The sequence below is a fragment of the Mauremys reevesii genome, linkage group 2 (genome assembly GCF_016161935.1).
Source record: "Mauremys reevesii isolate NIE-2019 linkage group 2, ASM1616193v1, whole genome shotgun sequence".
Classification (NCBI taxonomy): domain Eukaryota; kingdom Metazoa; phylum Chordata; order Testudines; family Geoemydidae; genus Mauremys; species Mauremys reevesii.
Window position 1 is genome coordinate 220,261,917 of NC_052624.1, and position 23,262 is coordinate 220,285,178.

At 39.9% G+C, this 23,262-nt stretch overlaps 1 protein-coding gene across 11 annotated transcripts in view; it reads left to right on the forward strand.

Moving 5' to 3' along the window:
* Positions 1–23,262, forward strand: part of RP1 (RP1 axonemal microtubule associated) — a 314,354-nt gene that overhangs the window by 187,412 nt on the left and 103,680 nt on the right. For all 11 annotated transcript variants that reach the window (XM_039527284.1, XM_039527282.1, XM_039527283.1 and 8 more), the window contains 6 exons: positions 1,714–1,795; positions 3,919–3,974; positions 4,143–4,175; positions 11,827–11,996; positions 20,869–21,088; positions 22,765–22,919. In XM_039527284.1, coding sequence (XP_039383218.1) covers positions 1,714–1,795; positions 3,919–3,974; positions 4,143–4,175; positions 11,827–11,996; positions 20,869–21,088; positions 22,765–22,919 — 716 coding nt within the window. The remainder of the gene's footprint in view (positions 1–1,713; positions 1,796–3,918; positions 3,975–4,142; positions 4,176–11,826; positions 11,997–20,868; positions 21,089–22,764; positions 22,920–23,262) is intronic.

The window sequence follows — 23,262 nt, forward strand, 5'->3', positions numbered from 1 at the left end:
GCATTGTTTTAGGCTCTATGTAGACATATGGTCCTTGCTCCAAAGAGCTTACAATCTAATTAAGAACCAGATACAAGGGGGAAATGTAACAAGCAATTGGAGGGAAGGCCAGGAGAAGGATAAGGGTTGTAATAATAAGTTTGACAAGGTGAGTGAAATAATATCTTTTATTGGACCAAATTCTGTTGGTGAAAGAGACGAGCTTTCGAGCTACATAGAGCTCTTTGTCAGGTCCAATAAAAGATATTACTTAACCCACCTTGTCTCTCGAATATCCTGGGGCCAACATGGCTACAACAGCGCTGCAAACAATGATAAGTTTGTACAGTTACTGAATCTTGCATTATGCACAATCTGATGGCTTCAAAACATTTACTTCAAATCATTTAATAATTTCCTTCTGCTCCTAACACTTGGCTGGAATGGGCATTGCCTAAGAAAAAACCCAGTGCACCTGGAGGTGTTCTGATGATTCAGTAGGTGGCCTTCTTCCCCCTGAGTCAGTACTGGACCAATGTGGAAAATATTCCTGTCCTGTGGAAAATATCTTTTGGGTAAAATGTGAAAACAAGGTCTTGAACATTTTTTTTTGTCCTTTTTGCAAGAATGCTAGTGTTAACCAGGGCATCATGGCCAAATTCTAAATTAGGTAATTATATTCAGCCTACCTAAATTCGTCCTATGTTTTCAGTTGACTAACTTATTACTCAATTCCTCTCTTTAAAATGGTGATTATTATGTATGTCTTGCCCAAAAAGTTGCTAGTCACTTGTTCAGTATTGCTGGTAGAGAATGGCTGCTGTGTTCTGCCCCAGAGAATGGTGATTGGTGAGTGGTAGTTTGGTGATAGGTAAGTGAACTCTATATGATTAATCTGTTAAATGCTTGGATCTTTCACAGTCTAAGTGTTACATAAATGTAAGTTATGTGATTACCTTGGGCAATAACGTATATGAAGTTTAGTTAAGAGTGTGCTTTGCTCTCTTTATAGAAGGAAAAAGCTGAACAAAAATGTGCCCTTGAAACCAAGGCTTGAAGAAAACACAAATTTGAAAGGCTTAGTGAAGAGGTTTTCCCCTCAATAGAAGAACCCCCTCTGTTCAATATTTTTTTTTCAGTCAGAATTAGTTAATCTAATAGTCATTTGCTTCTTACACCGTACTTTGCCTTGGTGGTTTATTTAAAATGATTTTTATTGAACTCTTTTCAAGATTGAAAGCTTATATTTTTCAGAGACCGTATAAGGCTATTGTAAGAACACACATGAATGAGGATGTTATATATTAATCCAATCTCTCTGAATTCTTAATGTCATGTACTTCATTCCCAAAGGACCTAGGATTCTGGTTCTTACAGTGAATCATGGTAAATTGCACAAGCGGAACGTTGTCCCCATATGTAAACCTGAAAAAAAGAATAGAAGAGCATAGGGTGAAGTGGGAGTGGCGGTAGCAGTTTATAGATGCTAGTACACACAAAGAATTCTCCGCTGGAATCAAAATAGTCTCTTGCCTATGCTTAGGAATATTGTGCCTTAGTAGTAGAATGGGAATTTTGTGAGGGTATTAGATTAATGGTTTCACTTCTTTAGCTGAGTTTTGACCTAATGGGATCTGCTGTTGGGAAAGCAGTTGTTTCAACTTTTCTCTTAAAGATTTTTTTTTCTTCACAAAAATACAAACTTGCAAGTAAACTTTTGTCATTTCAACCCAGGCAATGGATGGTTCCTTGATAAGGTGGTTGTCAAATTTAAAGAGGAAGATGATGATCAAGAAGTTGTGTTTCCCTGTAACAGGTATGCCATTGATGGGAAATCAGAATTGTAGTTGTTATACTGCGAGCAGTTTAAGGAAAACATTGCAAGACAGGAGCCAAACACTTTTAAAAAAACAACTCTGCTGCCTGCACAAAACCTGAATATATGAATCCTGCCCAGCAGTCTTCCAGAGAGTAAGGGGTGAACAGAATTCACTGCTCCAAGCCATGCAGAAAAGGCTTCTGGATTGGCATGGGAGGGCATGGAATAAGATGAAAAAGATCAACAGCTAATATTCTGTGGGTGAAAAGGTGCAATAATTTTTCCTTAACCTGGCATGTACATACCATATAAAACTAAATAATGTTTCAATTCTCTGCTCCTTAAAAGATATTACATTAAAAGTTTCCAATCATATGGATTTAGGCCAGTTCATTTTGCATTTCCCAGTCACTAATGGTCATTAGAGTGAACCTAATATATTGGAAATCTTTGAAGAGAACTTTATATCTATCTAGAAAAAAAGTTAGTTGTTATTGTCTTAGAGCATAGTTAAAATGTTTCTGCTCACTTAGCAAAGGTCTATTTCCCTGTCTGAATGCGGGCTCTAGAATTTTACTGCCATAGGCAAAATTGAAAAATATCCAACTCTCTCAGCCTCCAGTCAGAGCCACTAAACATTCGTTTGCTCCGAATATTTTGCCACCCTAGACAACAACCTAGCCTTCAGCAATTTGTATGTTGAAGCAACCACCATATAAACTTCAGATAGGTTTGCAGCAGAAAGAGTTATAGGTGAATATATGTGCATGTGTGTATTATATCTATATCTAACACTATAGAAATGATTCAGAGAAGCATATTTTAAAATCAAGCAGATTATGCATTGCAGTACAGGCTTTCCAAATACTTGGAGTGCATATACATTTGACCACAAAATACTTGTTCATGTCAGCGCAATCATTTTTTAGAGTGGGGGTTGTCTTACAATCTTGATTATTAATTAGAAATTCAGTTAAGAAAGGAAACGTTTGTTTTTACGTGAAAATTCCCCTCTAGCTTAAAAAATTCAATTTGCAAAAATCCTGCAAATTGTTAGCTAATAACTATTTTTTTCTCTAAAATTATTATTGTAATGATTAGGTTTTTTTATCTATTAGGCTGTTTAATTAGTTTGGTTTACATTAAAGTTGGTTATTTGAAGAGTAGACAATTGTTTCTGTAATGTCAGAGAGATTTTATAAGATTCCTGCTAAGGGAGGAATACTTGATTAAGACTGTGGACTTGCTATAAAACTGCCTTGTCAAAATGAACTTATTAAGCACTAGAAAAAGGTTAGAGACATTATCTATAGAACTAGAGGGGCTCTGTAATTCTTTGCTTGCAGTAAGTGCTACCAATGAACCAAAGTTTCCTGTCTATTTTTAAAAATGGTTAGTGATCTTTTGGTTCCTTGGAGGGGATTAGAAGAGAATTCACAAAGATTAATCAAGGTATTTATTGCAACAATAGTTTAAACATAATGGAGTCTAGTCTTCTCTCCATACACAAGTTTTATTCACATAGTTACTTTGTATATGGAGAGTAGAATGAATTGCAGTTGTTTAGGATGCAGCAAAAGGGAGCTAGTAAGTTGGAAGCTTATAATGATTACCAGTATTTTTAAATAAGAGAACTCATGTAATGGCTGTAAAACATTCTAATATGAGATAGGGGGATCAGTTGAAGAAGTATGTGGGGGTATTTTTGTAGCATGTCAAGTTTAGGGTTAAGCCCTTAAATTCTGTAATGTACAATAAAGGGCAAAATTGAGGTGAAATTCACCTTCATAGCTGCCCAGTCCATAGAAGCTCTAGAAGCCTCGTAAATCTTAGAATCTAAGGAACCTGCCAATACTTACTAGTAACTACCAGGTGTAGTGCTAACTACCATGATGAATCCCATTGCCTGTGGTATAAGTTGGCATAGTTTCATTGAATGAGCGGAGCTGTGCTAATTCATACCAGCAGAGAATTTGGCCCAGTAAGTGTTTACAAGACTTAGCTTGATAAGAGATGCACAAAAAAATTGGTGAAAGGAGGGGAAATAATGCTGAGATTCCTCATAAAAAGATTAATTACTAATTGCCATAAGTCTAATTATTATCTCTTTACAATGAAAGATGGTTAGATGAGTACCAGGATGATGGGAAGACCGAGCGAGAGCTAATTGCTAAAAGTAAGTATTCCAGTAAAGAGAATTTGCATTATAACAATATTCTAGATATCAAATGACTATTTATGGCCGAGAATATGAAAATTCTTTGTGAATGTGATTATAAATTTAGACATCTTAAGTAGCTTTATCAGCAAACAAGTATAAAACTGTTTTATTTGTTTATTTTAGAAAATGGTAATTCGCAGAAGGCATCCACCAAAGGTGAGAAACACTCTATATTCTCCTCCCAGAACTTTGACATTGAAGTTAAACTCAGTTTCAGTATAAAGCAGGGGTCGGCAACCTTTCAGAAGTGGTGTGCCGAATCTTAATTTATTCACTCTAATTTAAGGTTTTGCGTGCCAATAATACATTTTAACATTTTTAGGAGGTCTCTTTCTATAAGTCTATAATATATAATTAAACTATTGTTGTATGTAAAGTAAATAAGGTTTTTAAAATGATTAAGAAGCTTCATTTAAAATTAAATTAAAATGCAGAGCCCCCCAGACCAGTGGCCAGGACCCAGGCAGTGTGAGTGCCACTGAAAATCAGCTCGCGTGCCGCCTTCGGCACCTGTGCCATAGGTTGCCTACCCCTGGTATAAAGTGAACAAATAAATGAAGCAAATTAGTTTCCTCCACAGTAATCATTTATGTAAAGTATCAAGTAGTAGTCAAGTATAGTCATCTATAAAGGTGCCATGTCTTGCCTTTTCAAATGAATTGAGCAAAGGAGATACTTCACACAAACTATTTTTGGTTTTCTTCCCATTTCTATTATTCAGTCCTGAAATCAGTCAGAAATTCCTCTGAGAACAGATTTCAAGAACTGGTTTGTTTACCCAATCCCACTGTCATTTAATACACAGGGACAGCTCCCCCAACAAGCATCAGTGAGTTGAAAAATGTATTGTGAAGTGACAGTGGAAACAGTTTCAGGTCATAGTTCAGCAGAGTTTTTCTAAGAGTATCCAGAAATAATTTAGACTTAAGCTATAAAATTGGTTAGTGTAGTTAAATACAGTATCTTCATTTGGTTGAATAAAATTGGCTGAGTAAATGAAATCTTAATATTAGAAATCTGTCTGTCTACTTACCTATCCACAGATATAGCGCCTATCATTGTAGTAGCTCAAGTATTTAACACTATAAATAACCTCTTTTTTCTTCTTTGCCAGTTTTAAGGATAAATAACTTGATGAGTTCATAGGTGTTTGATTTACATTTGTGGGTTAGTGTGGTGGGTGAGTTGGTGTCTGTATCTGAAAATCTTATTGAGAGAAAATAAAGTCAAAGATCTGAGCTTTGCATTTAGTTTTGAAAATGGTGAATTTTGTGGTTACTTATCTTTTGTGGGATATGCCCCATAGGCTAAATCTAGGTCCAACTTCAGCAAGTTTGGTGTCCTGCTCTCAAAGTCTCCCCTATTGGTCAACAGTTGCATTGTTCCAGTGGAATGGAGCTTTCATGGATGGAGAGGCAATTTCTCAGGTCGTTAGGGTTATTCCCATGGAGAGCTTTGATTATCACACCACAGACCTTGAAGTGGACTCTGCATTCAGTAAGCATTCAGTTCAGATTGGAGCATCAGAGAGATGTGTTCATGGTAGCCTGTGTTGCTAAGCAGATGGACTACTGGTTTTTGTACTAGTCTGAGTTTTACCAGCTGTGTGACTTCATTCAGAGTTGTATTCCATTGCAATAATCAAGCATGAATGCATGGATCATGAATATGTCTGTGTCTGACAGGACGTGGCACAATCTTTTGGCCAGCCAATAAGGTAGTGAGGTGTTCTTTATCTCATGTCTTTCTGAGCCTTCGGTAGCATTGAGGAGTCCAAAAGGACACCAAAGCTGATTTATCAGTTTGAGGGCAGATGTTCTCAATAGTGCGAGTGTTAAAGAGGAAGCAAATTTTTTGAAAAGCCTCCCTCAGCCTATCAGCAACACTTCAATCTTGCTTGATTCATCGTTAGCCATCTGTTCTTCATCCAAGTGCTGATTTCAGCTGGGCATAGAGAAAGCCAGGAGATGGTACTGTTTGATGTAAAGGAGATGTAGAGCAGTGTGTCATCTGAGTACTGGTGACATTTCAGCCTGTAAGACTAATCAGCTATGCCATATAGCTGTTGAATAATATGAGAGACAAGACTGAGGCTTGTGGGAAGTTAACAGAGCAAAGGGGTTAGGAAGGAGGTCCTGAACTCAACCCACAGGTATCCACTCATGTGCAGTATCTGGGTGTATGTCAAAGTAGAGAGAACTCCCCAGAGCCACAGACCCTTGATGGAGAAGACCTTTGTTCTGACCTTTCAAATCTGCACCAAGCAGTTTCAACTCTGCTGATCTCAATTGGTACTGCAGATTGTAGTTTGACAGGTATACACCCTCTCACAGACTGTATTTAAGTCTTTAAATACTAAACACACTCACAGAATAATAGATAACCAGTGCAGATTTCAGAGCACTTGTGTTACCGATTCTCATAAGTGAAGACCCTTGAGCAGTGAAGATGTCACATTCTTCAGTAATTGCAATCTGCGAGTTCCAAGAGAAGCCATCAGAAAAAGGCACTGTAGTAATCCAGCCTTGCCTCAAGGTTACAGAGGCATGGAGCACTGTGCGGAGGTCTGTCTGAAAGCAAAGGTCACCACATCAAAATAGTTGAGAGATAATAAGCCACTCTCGAAACCCAGAGAATCTCCTTCTATCTGGCTAATGTTGCTCAGCCATCATCTTCCCTGTTGCCTTCTCCCCAATAGGGGTATTTGAAACTGAGCTGATCACCATTGTTAAGCAGGTCTCCTGAGCACTAGCTGAATCTCAGCACTTTTCAATCAGGCTGCCACTCTACTTTCTACAAATGAAGTATTCATTCTAGAGACCAGCAAATGGGCTACAATACAGATATCCACGAGCTACCTAAGAGCAAGGGTTCTGCCTGCAGGAGGCAGAGCTACATCAAGTTCTGGAGTATCCTCAGATCATAGATAGACTCTCTCAAACCAAATAGGGCAGCAGATCTATTCATGCCCTCTTCATTCCATGTTGGGTGCTCGATGTAAGAGAGGGGTTCCAATACACTTGCCTTGGCAAAGAAGATGGATAATTGCTCTCAGCACTCAAATGAGAATCAAGGGAGTATCAGGGTGAATCAGACACTTCATGACTCTGTAAAGATTTGCTTTCTATTGTAGGGATGATTTCCTTTTTTCTTTCCCCCCACCTCCCCGCCCCCATGATAGGTGGAGTCTCAGAATAATGCAGAATAAGGGAAGAGGCAAGATATAGTGTTCCACAGTGTTGTTTATGTTGCAGTCAGATAAAAGGAGCTAGACTCCTGCAGTGTGGTTCATGAGATGCTCTGGGGTATTGCAGGAGTTTATGAGTGTTGCACAGAATGTGGTTCAGCAGCAGTGAAAGCAGTTCAGCTAACAGATATTGTCATGCAAGGATATAGGGCAGAGAGATATATAAAAACAAATAGAAAACACAGAAAAATTTCTCCCCAGAAATTCCTCAGATTTTTTATAGTCCCTTCTCCTCCTTCAAATTTCTGTTGATGGGGTGAAAATGATCACAGGTAGTCCACAGACTCCTGGCAGGTTAATATTAGTCCATGTCAGAGGCACCTCTGTTGCTACTCGGTGCACTCCACTGCCTGGCCAGTATGTGTGGTCTCACTGTCATGAACACACACCAGGTTGTTACTCTTTCACCATGTATTCATTCATTCATTACAAAGTATTGTAGTGTAATGCTGGCTTAGAGCATGGGGAGGTTTCCCCACAGCCTTCACTCCTCAGCCCAGGCTTACCCTCCAGGCTCCCCCTTGCTTCCTGTTCCTTCCACTTATATCCTATCCTTATACTGTTAGCCCAGTGATTTTCAGTGCTCATAATCTCCCAGGAAACTGCCTCAGGGTGCTGCTGATAGTGGCCTGTCACAGCCCTGTTTATAAATGGCAGCGACAATGCCCTTTGTCAGGTGGACTCTGAAGTTACTGAAAAAGCAAATCAGGCAGGTTGGCAAACTCTGCAGCAAGCTACTGGAAGACAAGCAAAGTAAGCAAGCTAAGAAAATTTCCATGATCTCTGTGCATTCCCGCAGTAAAATAATTTAAGCAGCTGCTGCATCTAAGAAAGTGGTATGTCCTTATCAGTTCTGAGAACATACAGCACTGATGTTGGGAAATCAGAGAGCAATATCTACAAAACACCAACAATGACCTACATTGCTTGTATAAGAAGAAGATGTAGCCCCCTATATTATTTGTCTTTTGATTTTACAGTTTTCACACTTAAAATATAGTGTCTGTTTTAAATGTTCTTGATTCTTTGTGCAGAAGGTTTGATTTTCCCCTTTTGCAGCTAGCGTTTCTTCTGTGCATCGAAGTGTCAAAGAGATTCGTTGGGAGGATGGCATTAAGGCTGATTTGGCTTCATTTGTTAGAGTTAACAAAGTGCCCGTGCACTGACAGCATTGCTGGGCTAACATGAAAATGAAAGCCTTAGTTACACTGATTTTTTAGAAGACAGAGAGAATTTTGATACTTTGTTGAGAAACAGCCTTTCCACTTCCTCTCTCAAGTTCATTTAACAAGCCCCAGTCTGATTTTTCAAAAGAAAAGGGGCATAACTAATAAACACAACATACAGATAATACAATCCACTGACACAGTGAATGGTACATGATATATTAAGTAAATGCATCTTTTTATATGGTAGGTACAAAGGCCAAAATTTTCAGTGCTGGTTATCTAAAATGAAGCACCTAAATAGTGGCCTGATTTTCAGAGGTGCTAAGCACCCAGAGCTTCCACAGATTTTAGTGGCAGACTTGTCTGAATAAGGACTGAAAGAAGCGACAGGAGAACTTCCAGATTTGGACAAAAAACAAATATGAATATAAAGCCACCACCCCAACTACCATTGCATTATACATCAATGCACAACTGGTGTTTGCAATTAGTTCCTTTTCTAATATAGCCATTTTTTAATAAGCAAATGGCCAAGGGAGCTAAAGTGTTAGACAAACATTTCTTCTGACTCTGGAGTGAGCAGATTGAAATGAATTTACCAAAGTGAGAAAAATTGCAATTAAGTTGGTTTGGCCAGGACACTAGACTGTGGAAGGAATGAAAAGTTAACGCTTGAGAACAAGCAGTCGCAGATGCCTAAGAGGCCTTAAATCTGTTAACCACTGATTCATTTCCTGGGAAACTCCCAACTCTTTGATCACTGATACATTAACCTTTCTTTGGAAATAATAATTAAGAAAAGATACAACCATAGGCAACAATTAAAATAAATCACAGTGTTCAGAATGGCTTCCTGGTCTCATAATATGTGCTTAGCACACTGCATTCTGCAGCAGAAAGCCTGCAACTATGTGTAACCCATACACCTCCTGAGTGTGGTGCTCTGTCCCATCTAGTCCCACCCAGACCACTTAGAGAGAGAGATAAAATGAGTCTGCTTTATAGCCTTACCTAACAGCCAGTTGGCTTTTAGCTCATGCTGTAGAGGCTCATGCACTAAGCTACAGAAGTCCCAGGTTCAGTTCTGCCCGCTGGTGACTGGGATCTGTCGGTGTTACATATGCACTGCTGCCTTTTCACCTTGGGACAGATTCACCCTGGCTTATCCACCTTCTGCTCAAGTAAAGCAGGGCCCAGGTGGAGGAAAACCTACCAGGGAGGCACTGTGATATAAGGTGGTGATCATAATCTCCCTTCCATTAGGTTCTAGGGGCAGCCTGTGCAGCCCTTAAAGAGAGTGGTGCTTACTGTAGATAGGGCATGGCCTGGGTGGCTAAGGGATGATCTGACTCATTGTAGCCTTGCTTCAGCCCCTCCGCCTGTGGGGTTACTGTGCGAAGACCTGGTTGAAACTGAAGAAACCAGTGGCATACCCAAAAGGGCAACGGTTCCAGCCAGGGGCGGCTCTACACATTTCGCTGCCCCAAGCACGGCATCATGCCGCGGGGGGCGCTCTGCCGCTCGCCAGTCCCTCAGCTCCGGTGGACCTCCTGCAGGCATGCCTGCGGAGGGTCCGCTGGTCCCGCGGCTCTGGTGGACCTCCCGCAGGCACGCCAGTGGGAGGTCCACCAGAGCCACGGGACCAGCGGACCCTCCGCAGGCATGCCGCTGAAGGCACCCTGCCTGCCGCCCTCCCGGTGACCGGCAGAGTGCCCCCCGTGGCATGCCACCCCAAGCACGCGCTTGGCGTGCTGGGGCCTGGAGCCGCCCCTGGTTCCAGCAATGACTTCCCTCGCCAGCATGAATTCCTAAGGGGCACAACATGCCAGGCTGGCACAGGGAGCTTCAATTTGCATCTCTATGCCTCAGCAGGGCTGAAGCTGGCTGGCCATACATATCTAACAAAAATAGTTCCTCATTAGACAAGGTTTGTATCTGTCACATATTGCATCTGATTCCTTCCTGGAAATAACCCTAAAAAGACAAAACCTAGCCTGTCACCCACCAGACTGACTGTGATCTGCATGTCTGCCTGCTGTGCTGTGTCTGAACCCCAAAGAGCCACAGAACAATCAGCTGTGACACAGAAAGCCTTCTCTACAGAGTGGGGGGTGGGACAGGATAAGCTTCATAGAACAAAGAAGAAAACAGGAAAAAAGCATTAGCCAAGGAAACTAGAACAGATGGAGGAAAAAAATAGGCAGGATAAAATGCAGCTTAAGAACAGGAAAAAATACATCCAGGTTTATAAGTGAATTAAATGCCTCTAAAATTTCTCTTGACAACACGCATTGTGGGTAGACACATGATCATGAAATAGTTTTCCTTTATATTAAAATCATCAGCAAATGACAACACTATAGAAGTACACATCACAAGTTAAGCACAGATTCTTAATTTCCTATCTTTGTTAGGTCCCTTTTGCCCCCTATGATCAGCATGATCCCTCAAAGTTCAGTCATTTTGAAATCATGGGCAAATTCCATCCAGCCAGTAGGAACTACTCTTTTGGGCACTAGCATCCATTTAAGTCACACAGTATTGTTTCTGCTCCATGATCTGTTTTCTGCAACTTTTTTAAACAGGAGAGTAATTCATAACTTTGATACAATTTCCTGGTATATTTTTTCTAGAATTCATGAATTCATGGTTTGCAAACAATTTCATTAATGCATGGCAACTGTCCAAATACACTCTAACAGGGCCCAATCCAAATCATGTTGAAGCAAAATGAAAAAACTCCCACTGAATTTTTTGGGCTTTAATTTGGATCCCTAGTGAATAATTTGATCCCTCAAATCATAGTCAACTGAGTAGACCATTCTTATTGACAAAAATATTTAAAAATCAATCATGGTTTAATTTGTACTATTCAAGCAGCTGTGTGTTCTTATATTCAGTTGTTTCATGTGACTCCTATGTTAAAGTCTTCCGTTTTAAATAATCTACCATCTCCTAAATAGATAAATAATTTTCATCTGAAATAGATACATACATTCAGAAATTAAATTAATGAATGAATGAATTAAATCAATTATATTTAAATAAATACATAAATACAATTAATTATACCAACCAATTTATTATAAATTCTTACACTATTATTATAGCAATAAAAATAATTCATGTAACCACTTAGCCAAGGATTCCTTTTCCCTTGTCCACATTATTAATATCCCCTTACATATCCACTCCTCAACTGGAGTCCTGTGTACGTCATCTCTTATTTAGACTGTAATCTCTTTGAGGCAGAGGGTGTGTGGCTGTCCATTGTTTGTAAAACATCATGTAAATTTATGACATTGCTCAAATGCTTTGTAATAATAATGATGAACAAATCCCTGTGTATTCCCACTCACTGTTAAAAATGTGATTTTTTGCTTTTGTTTAGCACGAAAATGGAGAGTGCAGGTTAAAACTGCCAGAGATTCCCCAGAGCCACAGAAGTGTAAAAGAACCCTTGTGATTTATGGCTCAAAGGGCAAAAGTGGTGACCTTCTCCTTTCTCCACAAAGCCCAGAATATGTGTGCTTTCTACCCAGAGCAACGGATGAATTCCTTGTAAGTCATCATTGTAGAATACTGCACTGAGATTATAATGACATTCTGCTCTAGCCAAAGGATATATTTGAAATGCTGCTTTGGTTGCTACAAATGACATAGTTATTTACAAAGATGGAATGATATAACTTTAGATCTTGGGCCATCCTCTTCCTGCAACCCTGCTCAACTTGTTACCAGATTTGCTCATTACTTTGGGGTACACTCATTTATTAGGGTTACTCTTCTGGGTGGGTGGGGGGGGGTTTCTGTAATTCTATCAATGTATTGCTTGTGTCACTTGTGTTTTCACATGGAGCTCTACTTCTCCCTTCTGCAAGTTCCCTCCCAGTGGAGCTATCCTGCAGGACCTAGGTTCCCAAGAGCTGGGTTCCTCCAGAACCAGATGAACACACACACATTAACAGAACAAGTCTGAGTGGACCGGGTCAAGCAGCACTTTCAAGCTGCCACCCTTATATGCCACAGGTACCGCACCAGAATAGAGTAAACCTGAGCAGGCTGGGTCGAACAGTGCTTTCAGGCTGCCACTCTCATATGCCCCTGGACTCAGTGGACTGGGTCAAGCAGCACTTTCAAGCTGCCACTCTCATATGTCAAGGTTCAGCATGTCCCTATCCCCACTTTCAAGTTACAATTGTACTGGTAGTAACCTACTTGATGAGCAAACCCTGCAGTAGTTTTGGGCGCTACAGGGATTTTTAGCTAAGGTAAGAAAAGCATTGCTACAGAGTAAATGGGGAAGCTAAAAACACAAAAGAGTAAAGCAGAGAGAGAAAGAGAGAAGCAACCATCTTAACCATAAAAGTTATTTATTGAATAATAGTGATAACCACACAAGGAGAGGCTAAACAAACATAACAGTTACATTATAAGTCATATATAGAAAACTATACCTGATCAAACAAGTTAGAGTTAGAAAGTTATACCTGAGGTAGAAAAGAAAACAGAGAGAGAGGGGGGTCTCACCACTCCATAAAGCTTGTACTGGTCAGGGTTCCCAGGTGATGGTGGTAGCTCAGGGTCCAGAGTGCTGGAGACAGGCAGAGCCCCCAGCATGGTCAGTCAGGAGAAGATGAAATCCCAGTGGAACTGATGCAGAGTTTGGATCCATGCATCAGAACACTTACTTGAACATAGGTAGGGGGTTTTGTAGAGAAACAACAGTGGTTCAAGGGAGAACACTAGATTTGTTTATGTGTAAACAAGGGAGAATACCAAAGTTGTTTTGTTCAGGCTAGACATGGGAGCTGATCATTCCTGGCTTTGAGCGGTGTTCCTTGGAGGGAGCTCACAATGCAATTAAGCTGCTTCAGTATTTTGGATATCAATCAAGTATTCATTACTAGAATTGATCTGATAAATGCTGAGCTAGGTGTGTGCAGGTGTAGGTTCATTAACATCTGGAGCAGAGATCCCCCAGGATGCAGTGCTTCCCTGCTTTTCTTGTCCCAGAGTTTAGTGCAGTTCTTGCCTTGGAATCTCTGTTCTCCATTCTGTATGCTAATGGAGATGCCTCCTTGTCCCATCTTTGATGAAGATGAGGCTAGGGGAATCACCTTAATCCTATCACCATTGTCAGGAGAGGTCTAGGTGTGTCTCCCACCACCCTTCACTGCTCTCTGCAAGTCTTTTCTCTGATTGGTTTTGGTTCAAGCAGAGGCTGGTCAGGGGTGTCCTTCATGAGTCAGACAGGCTGGATACTGCGCCCTGGTTCCCCAAGAACGCAGAGCTGACTGGTATCAACTACATTCAGTTATAGTGTTCACACCCCAGTGTAATCTCATTATATTACAGTGGGTTTCAAGGATGTAAATCAGCAAGAAACACGATTCCTTTCTTGTATTTTATAGCATATGCTGCTCATTGTCTTGCATATTTTTTTATTCTCTTAATTGTGTTAACCCTGAAATCATTGGGTAATTTGCCATTGGCTCTAATATATAAAGTATCAGGCCCTAATGCTTTACTACATGTTTGTGCACCCTACAGTAATGAAGGCTGCGTAAAATTCTTAGTGTTAGATTGTGCCATTGAGATACAGCCTGTAGCCCAGGAGAACATGGAGCTGCACTACCTCAGGATTGCCCTCAGGAAGGCAGAACACCTATTGGAGCTCCTGAGGCCAGGGCCAAGCACCCATTACTACACACTTTTGTGGCAGGTAGCTTGCTGCCACAACACGGCTGCTCAACTATACCAGCCAGTGTGTAGTGGAGAGTGCAGCTGCGGTGCCTGCTATTTGTCCCCAGTGAGAATAAAGAAGCCCCTGTTTTCCCTGAGTGCAGTGAATTTAATTCTGCTTCCCCTTCATACAGGCCACACAGAGGCAGGCGGATGATAATAGATTGAAAAGAGTCAGTTTGGAGGGATTTTTTTTTTCATACCAAATGTGGAACTCTGCTGTGGCCTTATGAGTAGGAAATGATTGGGGTTTCAGAGTGGTAAAAGTCCCAGCATCTCTCCCTGGAACTAATCCATCTCCAAGGAGGCTATAGTCTGGCTAGGTGAATGCTCAGAAACACCTCAAAAACTCACAGGTTTTACTGCTTACCAGTTTGGAACTTAAGATCTTGAGCATTCTAATATTGTGGGATCTAGTATTTTAAGTGGGGGGCTGGGAGCTTAGTGTAAGATACAATACCTGTCTCTTTCCCTTCCTTCAGAACGCGGAAGATGAAGAGGGTTGGACTGTGTGTCCAAGGGACATAAGTGGGGCTTTGCTCCCTCTCTGGTCTTCATGAAAGGGGCCTCCACTTTTCCACAGTGGGCACGTTTCGGTGTGGTGCCACACTGACAGCTTTCTAAGTGCGTTTCCATTCTTCTGACTCGCTTAGTTTTAGGGAAACATGCTATATTTTCCCTTGGCTGTTCATATCCTTGGTTTCGTTGCTTTGTGTCAAAACCTTAGTATTTTCTGAAAGTTGTTTGTTGTGCATGAAGGTTTGTCTTTTTGCAATATGAGTCACACTATTTTACAAGCTTTGTTGCATTTTAAGTAAATCAGAGGAGCAGGCCTGATTTTAAATAGTAGTTGGTGTTTCCTGGGAATCTTTGAAAACCCTTCTCTTTAGAAACAATTCAACTGATATATCTTATGGTTTCTGTTGTTCTCTTCCTTTCTTCCTTATTTCCAAGGACATTTGAATAAACACAGGATCTTTGTTTTATAAGTGAGTTCATCTGCTCCCATTTGTGACAGCACACTTGTGGGAATGATTATGATGTCACAATGAACGGAGAGTTGTGAATTCTGATGAGCACTAAGCAGGAGCAGATGAACTCTTAATAAAACAAAGATTGTGGTTTTACACAAATGTCTTTAGTAATACAGTGCAGTAAGGAAGAACCACAGCTAATGTAGTATATGCAAGATTCATTGTTTTGAAACAATGGGCTTAATTTTGATCCCAGAAATCCATGTAAATCTGCATATTGCCCATTTACGTGCCCACTTATGTTCACATCATGGCAAGAGAGTATGTATATCCCTGATTTTCCAGGTGCACTCACACAAGTTTGTCACAAACGCATGCACACTTTGAAGTTGACAATCATGTCCAAACTGTTTTGCAAAGTCTCCTATGAAATGTCAGCAGCTCTCTCATTTTAATTACAGATTGTTAGCAAATATACAGAACAAATTACTGAAATATATAAATAATACAGAACACACAAGTTAAACCTACTTGCTTTCATTGATCTTAAACTTTGATAGCAATAGTACTGTGTCGGCTACCAATTAAAAATGAGTTAAAGAAATACACATTAAATGTAGAAAATAAATTGAGTAATATGAAGTTGTGTTTATCATATAATCATAGAAACATAGGTCTGGAAGAGACTTTGAGAAATCATCGAGTCCAAGTAATCCTAGGCAGGACCAAGTGAACTAGACCATCCCTAACAGGTGTTTGTCCAACCTGTTATTAAATACTTTCAGTGATGGGGATTCCACAGCCTCCCTTAGAAGCCTATTCCAGAGCTTAACTACCCTTATAGTTGGAAAGTTTTTCCCAAATCTCCTTTGCTGCAGATCAAGCCTGTTAGTTCTTGGACGTGGTCAACAGTTGATCCCTGCACTCTTTTTAGCAACCTTTAACATATTTGACATTTAACATTATCTGGTCTTCACTCAGTCGTCTTTTCTCAAGACTAAACATGCCCAGGTTTTGAACCTTTCCTCATAGGTCAGGTTTTTTAAACCTTTTATCACTTTTGTTCCTCTCCTCTGGACTTTCCCCAGTTTGTCCACATTGTTCCTAAAGTGTGGTGCCCAAAATTGGACAGAGAACTCCAGCTGAAGCCCTCCAGTGCAGAGTAGCACAGAACAGTTACCTCCTGTGTCTTACATATGATTCTCCTGTTAATACACCACTGAGTTTATGGTGGTGGTGGTGTCCTCTGAGGCTGGCAGAGTTGGTGGGAAAGAGCGAGAGAGGAAAACAACAGGGAACAGAAATACTAAGGAAAATGAAATGTGTGGTGTTTAAAGGGATAGTGTGAAATTGCTGGACCACAAGTAATTTTATTTTAAACATTACTAAAAATATTTAGTTTAGAGAAACAAGAAATGGTAGGCCAGCTCTTAGTAAGTGTCTCTCTTTCTGTCAAAGTGGCTCCCACAACTTAGTCACAGAGGTTCTTTTTACATACCTGAGGGACACCACAACCAAGACTAAGAATGGCCATACTGCATCAGAACAATGGTGCATCTATCCCAGTATCCTGTCTTCCGACAGTGGCCAATGCCAGGTGCTTTAGAGGGAATGAACAGAACAGGCAATCATCAAGTGATCCATCCCCTGTCACTCCCAGCTTCTGGCACTCAGAGGCTAGGGACAACCAGAGCATGGGATTGCATCCCTGACAATCTTGGCTAATAACCACTGAGGGACCTATGTTTGTGAAATTTTGAGGGCTCATAGAAGACATGCTAATCTCACATAGAATGGATATTAGTATATATTATAATGGTATATTTATCTCTTTCCCCAACTTGTACATGTTTCTTGTTTTCTTATGTTGTGAGCTTTTCAAGTCATGAATGGTATTTTATTATGTATTTGGAAAGCACCTTGCACATACTACTGTAATCTAAATAATTAGGATATGAGAAGTAGCACTGCTAGACATCATGAGGATGGGATCCTTAAAACCAATCTCCAGAGTGCTGGTACAGGTGGTATTAAATGAGCTAGATAAGGATGTGACCACAAACCTCTGCAAAGAGGACCATGCACACATTCATGATTACTCTACGTCAGCAATTGTGGGAATGGCAGAAAATTAAATACCATGTAGTCTGGAGAAAAGAGGACTGAGGGGGGCCATGATAACAGTTTTCAAGTACATAAAAGTTTGTTACAAGGAGGAGAGTGAAATATTGTTCTCATTACCATCTGTGGATTAAGACAAGAAGCAATGTACTTTGTATATTTTCTGTAAAAAGGATCACTGCTTAGCACATTAGAAGGACAGGGTTTCCAGAGCTCTGATACAGAGGAAATTACATGAATCCTACAATGATCTGACCACACCCTTTGTACCTAGGATCACATATGCATGCACACATGCTTTATGTGAAAGTGACAACGAATTAAAATTCAGGTATGCATCCAGACAATAAATCTTAGAGTAGCCTAACTATTCTAGGTCTGTTCCTCTGAAGAAGTCTTGTGTAGCCCAGAAAGGTAAAGGCTTAAAATATTACAAATTTATCTAATCGTCCTTTATCTGGTACCTTTCTCTGTGAGACTCAAAGCCCCAGTGGCTTGTTCAAAGCCATCTCTTGATTATAAGAGTTATACTCATTCAATCATGGAATAGAAGCAATACCTGTTACTTAGCATGTGACCAATCACAACTAACATAGCTCAAATTTCAAGCACCAAGTATAGAATACTTGGCTCCAACTGTGATTAATTGAGAGAGAAAAAATATGTGACAAAATTAATTAGCAAACTTTGAATCATGAATAAACATGAGGAAAGAGTATTCTGCTTGCAAATACTCCATAAGATGAGGAGAGAGCCTGCATTGCTAAGAATTATTCACTCAGCTCTACTTAGGACATTTTGCATTAATTTGAAGCTTATAGGGATCAGAAGGTGAAGAAAGACAATTATTGGATCCAAGGTAGGAAATCCAATTCTGAAATAGAAAGGTGATCATGGTAAGTTGCTCGGGAAAGAGTTAGAATTGATGTAATAAAAACATGCATATGATGATGGACCAAAAGACTGAAATAGAAAAGAGGATAATAATGACTGAATTAGAGGAAAAAATGTTAAAAGGAGAGAAATATCTGCTGAATTCAATTGAGATTAACCAGTACAGTTTAATTCAGTAGATCAGCAAGAAGTCTTGCTGCAGATACATTCTGGTTGGAGGCATAGTCATAGAGTTCATTGAAATCATGATTATGGGAAATGAAGGAAAAACAGTGGTTTTAGAGCAGTCACGCTTCACACAGTAGTGAAATAGTCTCTGAAACTGTCTTTGTGTACGTTACATCTACAATGTATATTGTCTGCACATTGCAAGGAATGCAATATACCGTATATCTTTTAAAATGTCATTAGAATTTCTTTGCAACTGTTTAGAAGTCTAGAGGTCTGGGTAGCAGAAGACAAGACAAGAGTACAATATACCACCTTAAGTAAAAAGAAAAATATCCAAGTGCTGTATTTTTGTAATTCTAAACCATAAAGTTTTGTCCAGTAAATACTCTTTGGTACATACAACTAAGTAGCTGTGTGATATAAATGGAGTCAAGGGGTTCATCTGTAAGAAGGAAAAACTGCAGGCAATAATTTTAAAAACAGGAAGTCTTGCTGTGAAAAAGCAGAACTTATGACTTCATTGCTTCTGAAGAAGGCCCAATTTGGACATGCAGAAGAACAGTATGTTCTCCTCTTGAGAATAAGAGAAAAGCACACACTTTTTGAGAAGAATTAGACTGATTAGTACAACAAATATAGTCATGCCTCATGATATCCTTTGCAACCTCCACAACCTTGAATGAAAAACGCTTGAAATAAAACTCTGTTTGTGCAATGGGGAAATTCTGTCTCTCCTTGCATGAACACAGAGATATCCTTAAATACAGTGGAATCAATGTGATTCCACTGCACAAGGCTTGGGAAGGATATGGTGAACCCACAAAGGGGTGCGAACCCACAAAGGGGTGCAAACCCACTGCGTACCTCAGAGTACAGCTCCACAAAGGATGCTCTTGTATCCCCATATAGCAGGGCTTGGGGCAAGTAGGTGCAGGCCAAGGAAAGAGAGAGGGAAGTCTGTAGTTATGCACTGGATTCTCCAGTGCATAACTACAACCCCAGGGCCACAGTATCAGCCACAGAGCAGCACTGCTACCAATACATGGACAATGAGAGGGATTTCATGCCCCAGTCCCTATGAACTGTCTTCTGACTTCTGGGGTTTAGCTTGGAGGTAGAATTAACCCATTGTTCTTTTCTGATTGCAGTATTATTTTAGTAGGTTCCATCTTTTTAACTGACAATTTCCTCTGAACATTCAAAACACTCCACCATATTTTAGCTACATGACCTCTGTTGACATTAATGAGAGTAGGGCAACTAACTGTCCTCTGCCCAAAATAATATAAAATGTTCCTTCATCTCTGCTGTCCCTAAATAACACGTTAACTCACTCAGGCACCAGTCACAAATCCTTATATTGTGGTTGGACTGAAAATATTAACTTATAAGATGAGAGAAGGTAGTTTTGATGGAAATTACATGAATCCTACAATCCTGGGCAACATTTTTTTGCTTAGTCCTGTCTTAAAATTAATTTTTACCTTTTAAAACTAGCTTCGTCTCTTGTTTCTCTTGAAGCCACTATTGTTTCCAGCAGTAGGCTGATGAAATGATCAGATGTGGGTGCTGCTTTGGCCTGATGGCTGTGAATGAAAGTTGCTCTCTCCATCCAATCCAACAAGTTTTACACCTTTGGGAGGCTGCAGATCACTAACCTCCTGGAATTACAGGTGGGGAGAGTAGAGGTTGGTGGGTTCAGCAATTCCCTTCTCTTCCCTGCTCCACAGGCACTTAGGCAATGTAGTGAGAAGGGATCTGACTGCAAACATTCAAACATTCAACCTCAGCCCCTCCACTGCCTCAAGCTGTGGATTGCATGGATAAGCTGGAGCTCAGAGAGATCCATGGAGGTAGTGAGAGCAGTGGAAAGATCCCTCCTGGACTTGAAGTTAACCAGCAACAGTATCAAGGGATTAAACTTTCCCATTCCCGATCACCAGGACAATGTGGTTACATCATCAACAGTAGGGAAGGGCAACCCTATTGTGCAAAACTAGATGTATAAGGTTAATGATTTTTTGTAAAAGAACAAAACGGCTCCTTTTTTCCAGTGAAGTGGATATGAAATCATTTGGATTATGAAATCTATCATTATACAAGTGAATATTTCATTAAAACTACTTGAGCGAGGCTTGATTATTACTTCTTGTTATTACTCATAATACTTAACACTTAGGGCTTAAGCCTATTGATTTTAATAGTAGTTGAGGGCACTAAGCAGCCAGCATGATCAGACCATTACATAACAGCTTCCATCCAGTGCACAGATGTTAGCCTCACCGCTCCTTAATGGGGAAAGAATCATCCCCATTTTGCAGAGAAGGCAGATTCAGATGGCATGCCCAAGGTCACACCAGAAGTCTATAGGAAACCAGGAGTAGATTCCCTCAAGTCCTTTATCTTAACCACAAAATCATCCTTCCTGTCTGTTAACATTAACTTCGTCTGTCCTATGCCATTTGGAAAAAATCTCTGTTCATGAAGCTGCCTTGATAGCCCACTTTTCTTCATTATATTTATTGCAGGTTGAAACTGGAGATGTGGGGGATGTGTATAAGATTCGAGTCAGCTGTGATGATTTGCCAGGCTTTGAGGGCTGGCATCTGAAGTCCTTTCACATGCAAGAGCTACATACTAAACAAGAAGTGAACTTTGACTGTAACTGCTGGCTCTCTGTTAACAGAGAAGACAGAGAGCTGGTGAAAGAATTCCCTGCAGTGAATGAGAACCAGAAACCTTTACCAGGTAAATATAGCAAAGGAGACAGGAACAATGAGAACCAGCCTTTGAAAAAGAGCCAATTCAGCAAATATTACATTTAATCATTCTCTGTGCTCAATATCTATGGTGGTTCTTCAGCAACTCCATTTGTGCATGCGCTGTGACAATACTGCACATTTTAAAATCTCTCCTAGTTACATGACAAATTGGGCTTAACATTTGCTAAATCTTGTGCATAACTCTATGTGTGCAAAACTGGAAAAATCTAATTATGCTAGTAAAAGATAAGACATAATTCAAAGCTATGGAAGTCAATTTTGGTAGACTTAGTGTTGAATTCTTTAGCTTATCATAGCTTGAGTTACTGAAGTGAATATCAGAAATAATCATTACTGTACGATAAAGTTGTGCTGTAATTTCAAGGGCATTTTTGTAATGTGAGAAGGTCCCACTTTTTTCAGAGGGCCTTCCAAAATTGTATCCATAAAATTAAAGAATATAGAGCTTCACATTTCTGCATTACACATGCAAGTCAATTGGTTAAGGGCCTAACTGTCATGGTTTCTCTAAACCGAGGCTATGTCTACACTAGCACTTTTGTCGGTAAAACTTATGTTGGTCAGGGGTGTGAAAAAACCACCTCCTTGATTGAAATAAGTTTCACAAACAAAAGTGCCAGTGTGGACAGCAGTATGGCCAGAGAGTGTCTCCTGTTGACATAGCTACCACTGCTCATTGGGGGGTGGTTTAATTATGACTACAGGAGAGTCCTCTCCCGTCGGCATAGAGTGGCTACATGGGAGACCGTACAACCGTGCTGCTCCAGTGGTACAGCTGTGCCACTGTAAGATCTGTAGTGTAGACATAGCCTAAATGTTCTAACATGGTTAACACAGTTTGCTCCTATCTGAGCATCAGAAAACTAATATGGATCTTAAAGGAAAACTACACTGATTAATTATGACCTCTTATATAGCTAAATATTAGCCAAATAATAATGTATATTGAAAATTATATACAATTTTTTTTGGAGTTCATGTTACTATGTCACTATCTCCATAAAGGGTAAATAGGGCTGCAGCCTTATTGATACTTCCCAGAAGAAGACCTCTCTGACAGTGTAGACTGGACCAGCAAAATGCAGTCATATGACTGCATTATAAAGACAGAAGACTTTAAAAGGCATCATGTACCTTACAATGTTAAATGTGTTCACTAGCTTGTCATATAATACATACACTGTCATGAATTCAGATGCTACGTTATGTCCTTCCCCTCTGTTCTAATTTGCATCATGTCAATAGAGTGCCTTCCTCTTTGATGGTTACTTTTTTATTATTATTATCATGGAGACATTTATTTTTCTGATGGGCAAGAATTGACCTCTCCTGAGTTCCTCCAGAATCCCACACAATAAAACAGAATGAATTTTTCCAAGTGTACTAGCACAAGAGCCACATAGGGACAATCAAGCTCCCACTGTTGTCAATGAAAAGTCTCCCACTGACTTCGGTGGGAGTTGGATCAGGTTCATACAGAAGAACTACTCCCCTTCTGTTCTAATCTCCATGTAACGTGTTCTTTTTGTTATTATTTCTCTGATTTTATTAGAATATCTTTAAAATATATTGCAGTTTTCCTTGAAGCTTACCCTTTCAATTCAATCTGTTTTGTTCAAACAATCTTCTTTCTTTGTGTAGTCCACAAGTATATTGTCTCTATACACACTGGTGACCACTGGGGATCAGAAACCTTTGCAAATGTTTATATCACTCTGTATGGCGAAAGAGGGGACACAGGTGTGAGGAAACTGCACGAATCATTGGTAAAAGGGGGAAAATTTCAAAGGAACAAGGTAAAAAGACACAAATGTTAAGTTTTCTTACAAACTCAAATAATAGTTCTGTTTTCTGAATGTCTACCACCAGCTCTTGACTGTAAGAGCAAAATTCTCCTTATAGATCTTTGTAGCAGTATTCTGTTCCAGCTTTATGCCTAGATTTTCCATAGGTGATAATCAGGGTTCTACATTTGCATGTGTAAAGCAGCTTATCTGAGTCATAACCCTTGTGATCATGCCTCTCAACTTTTTCTGTCCCAAATGTGGGATGCAGTGTGTGACAAAGAACCAAAATTAGTATCATAAAAATGATTCATGCTGGAAACTTATATTGCTGTGAGATTCATTCTTTTAATCT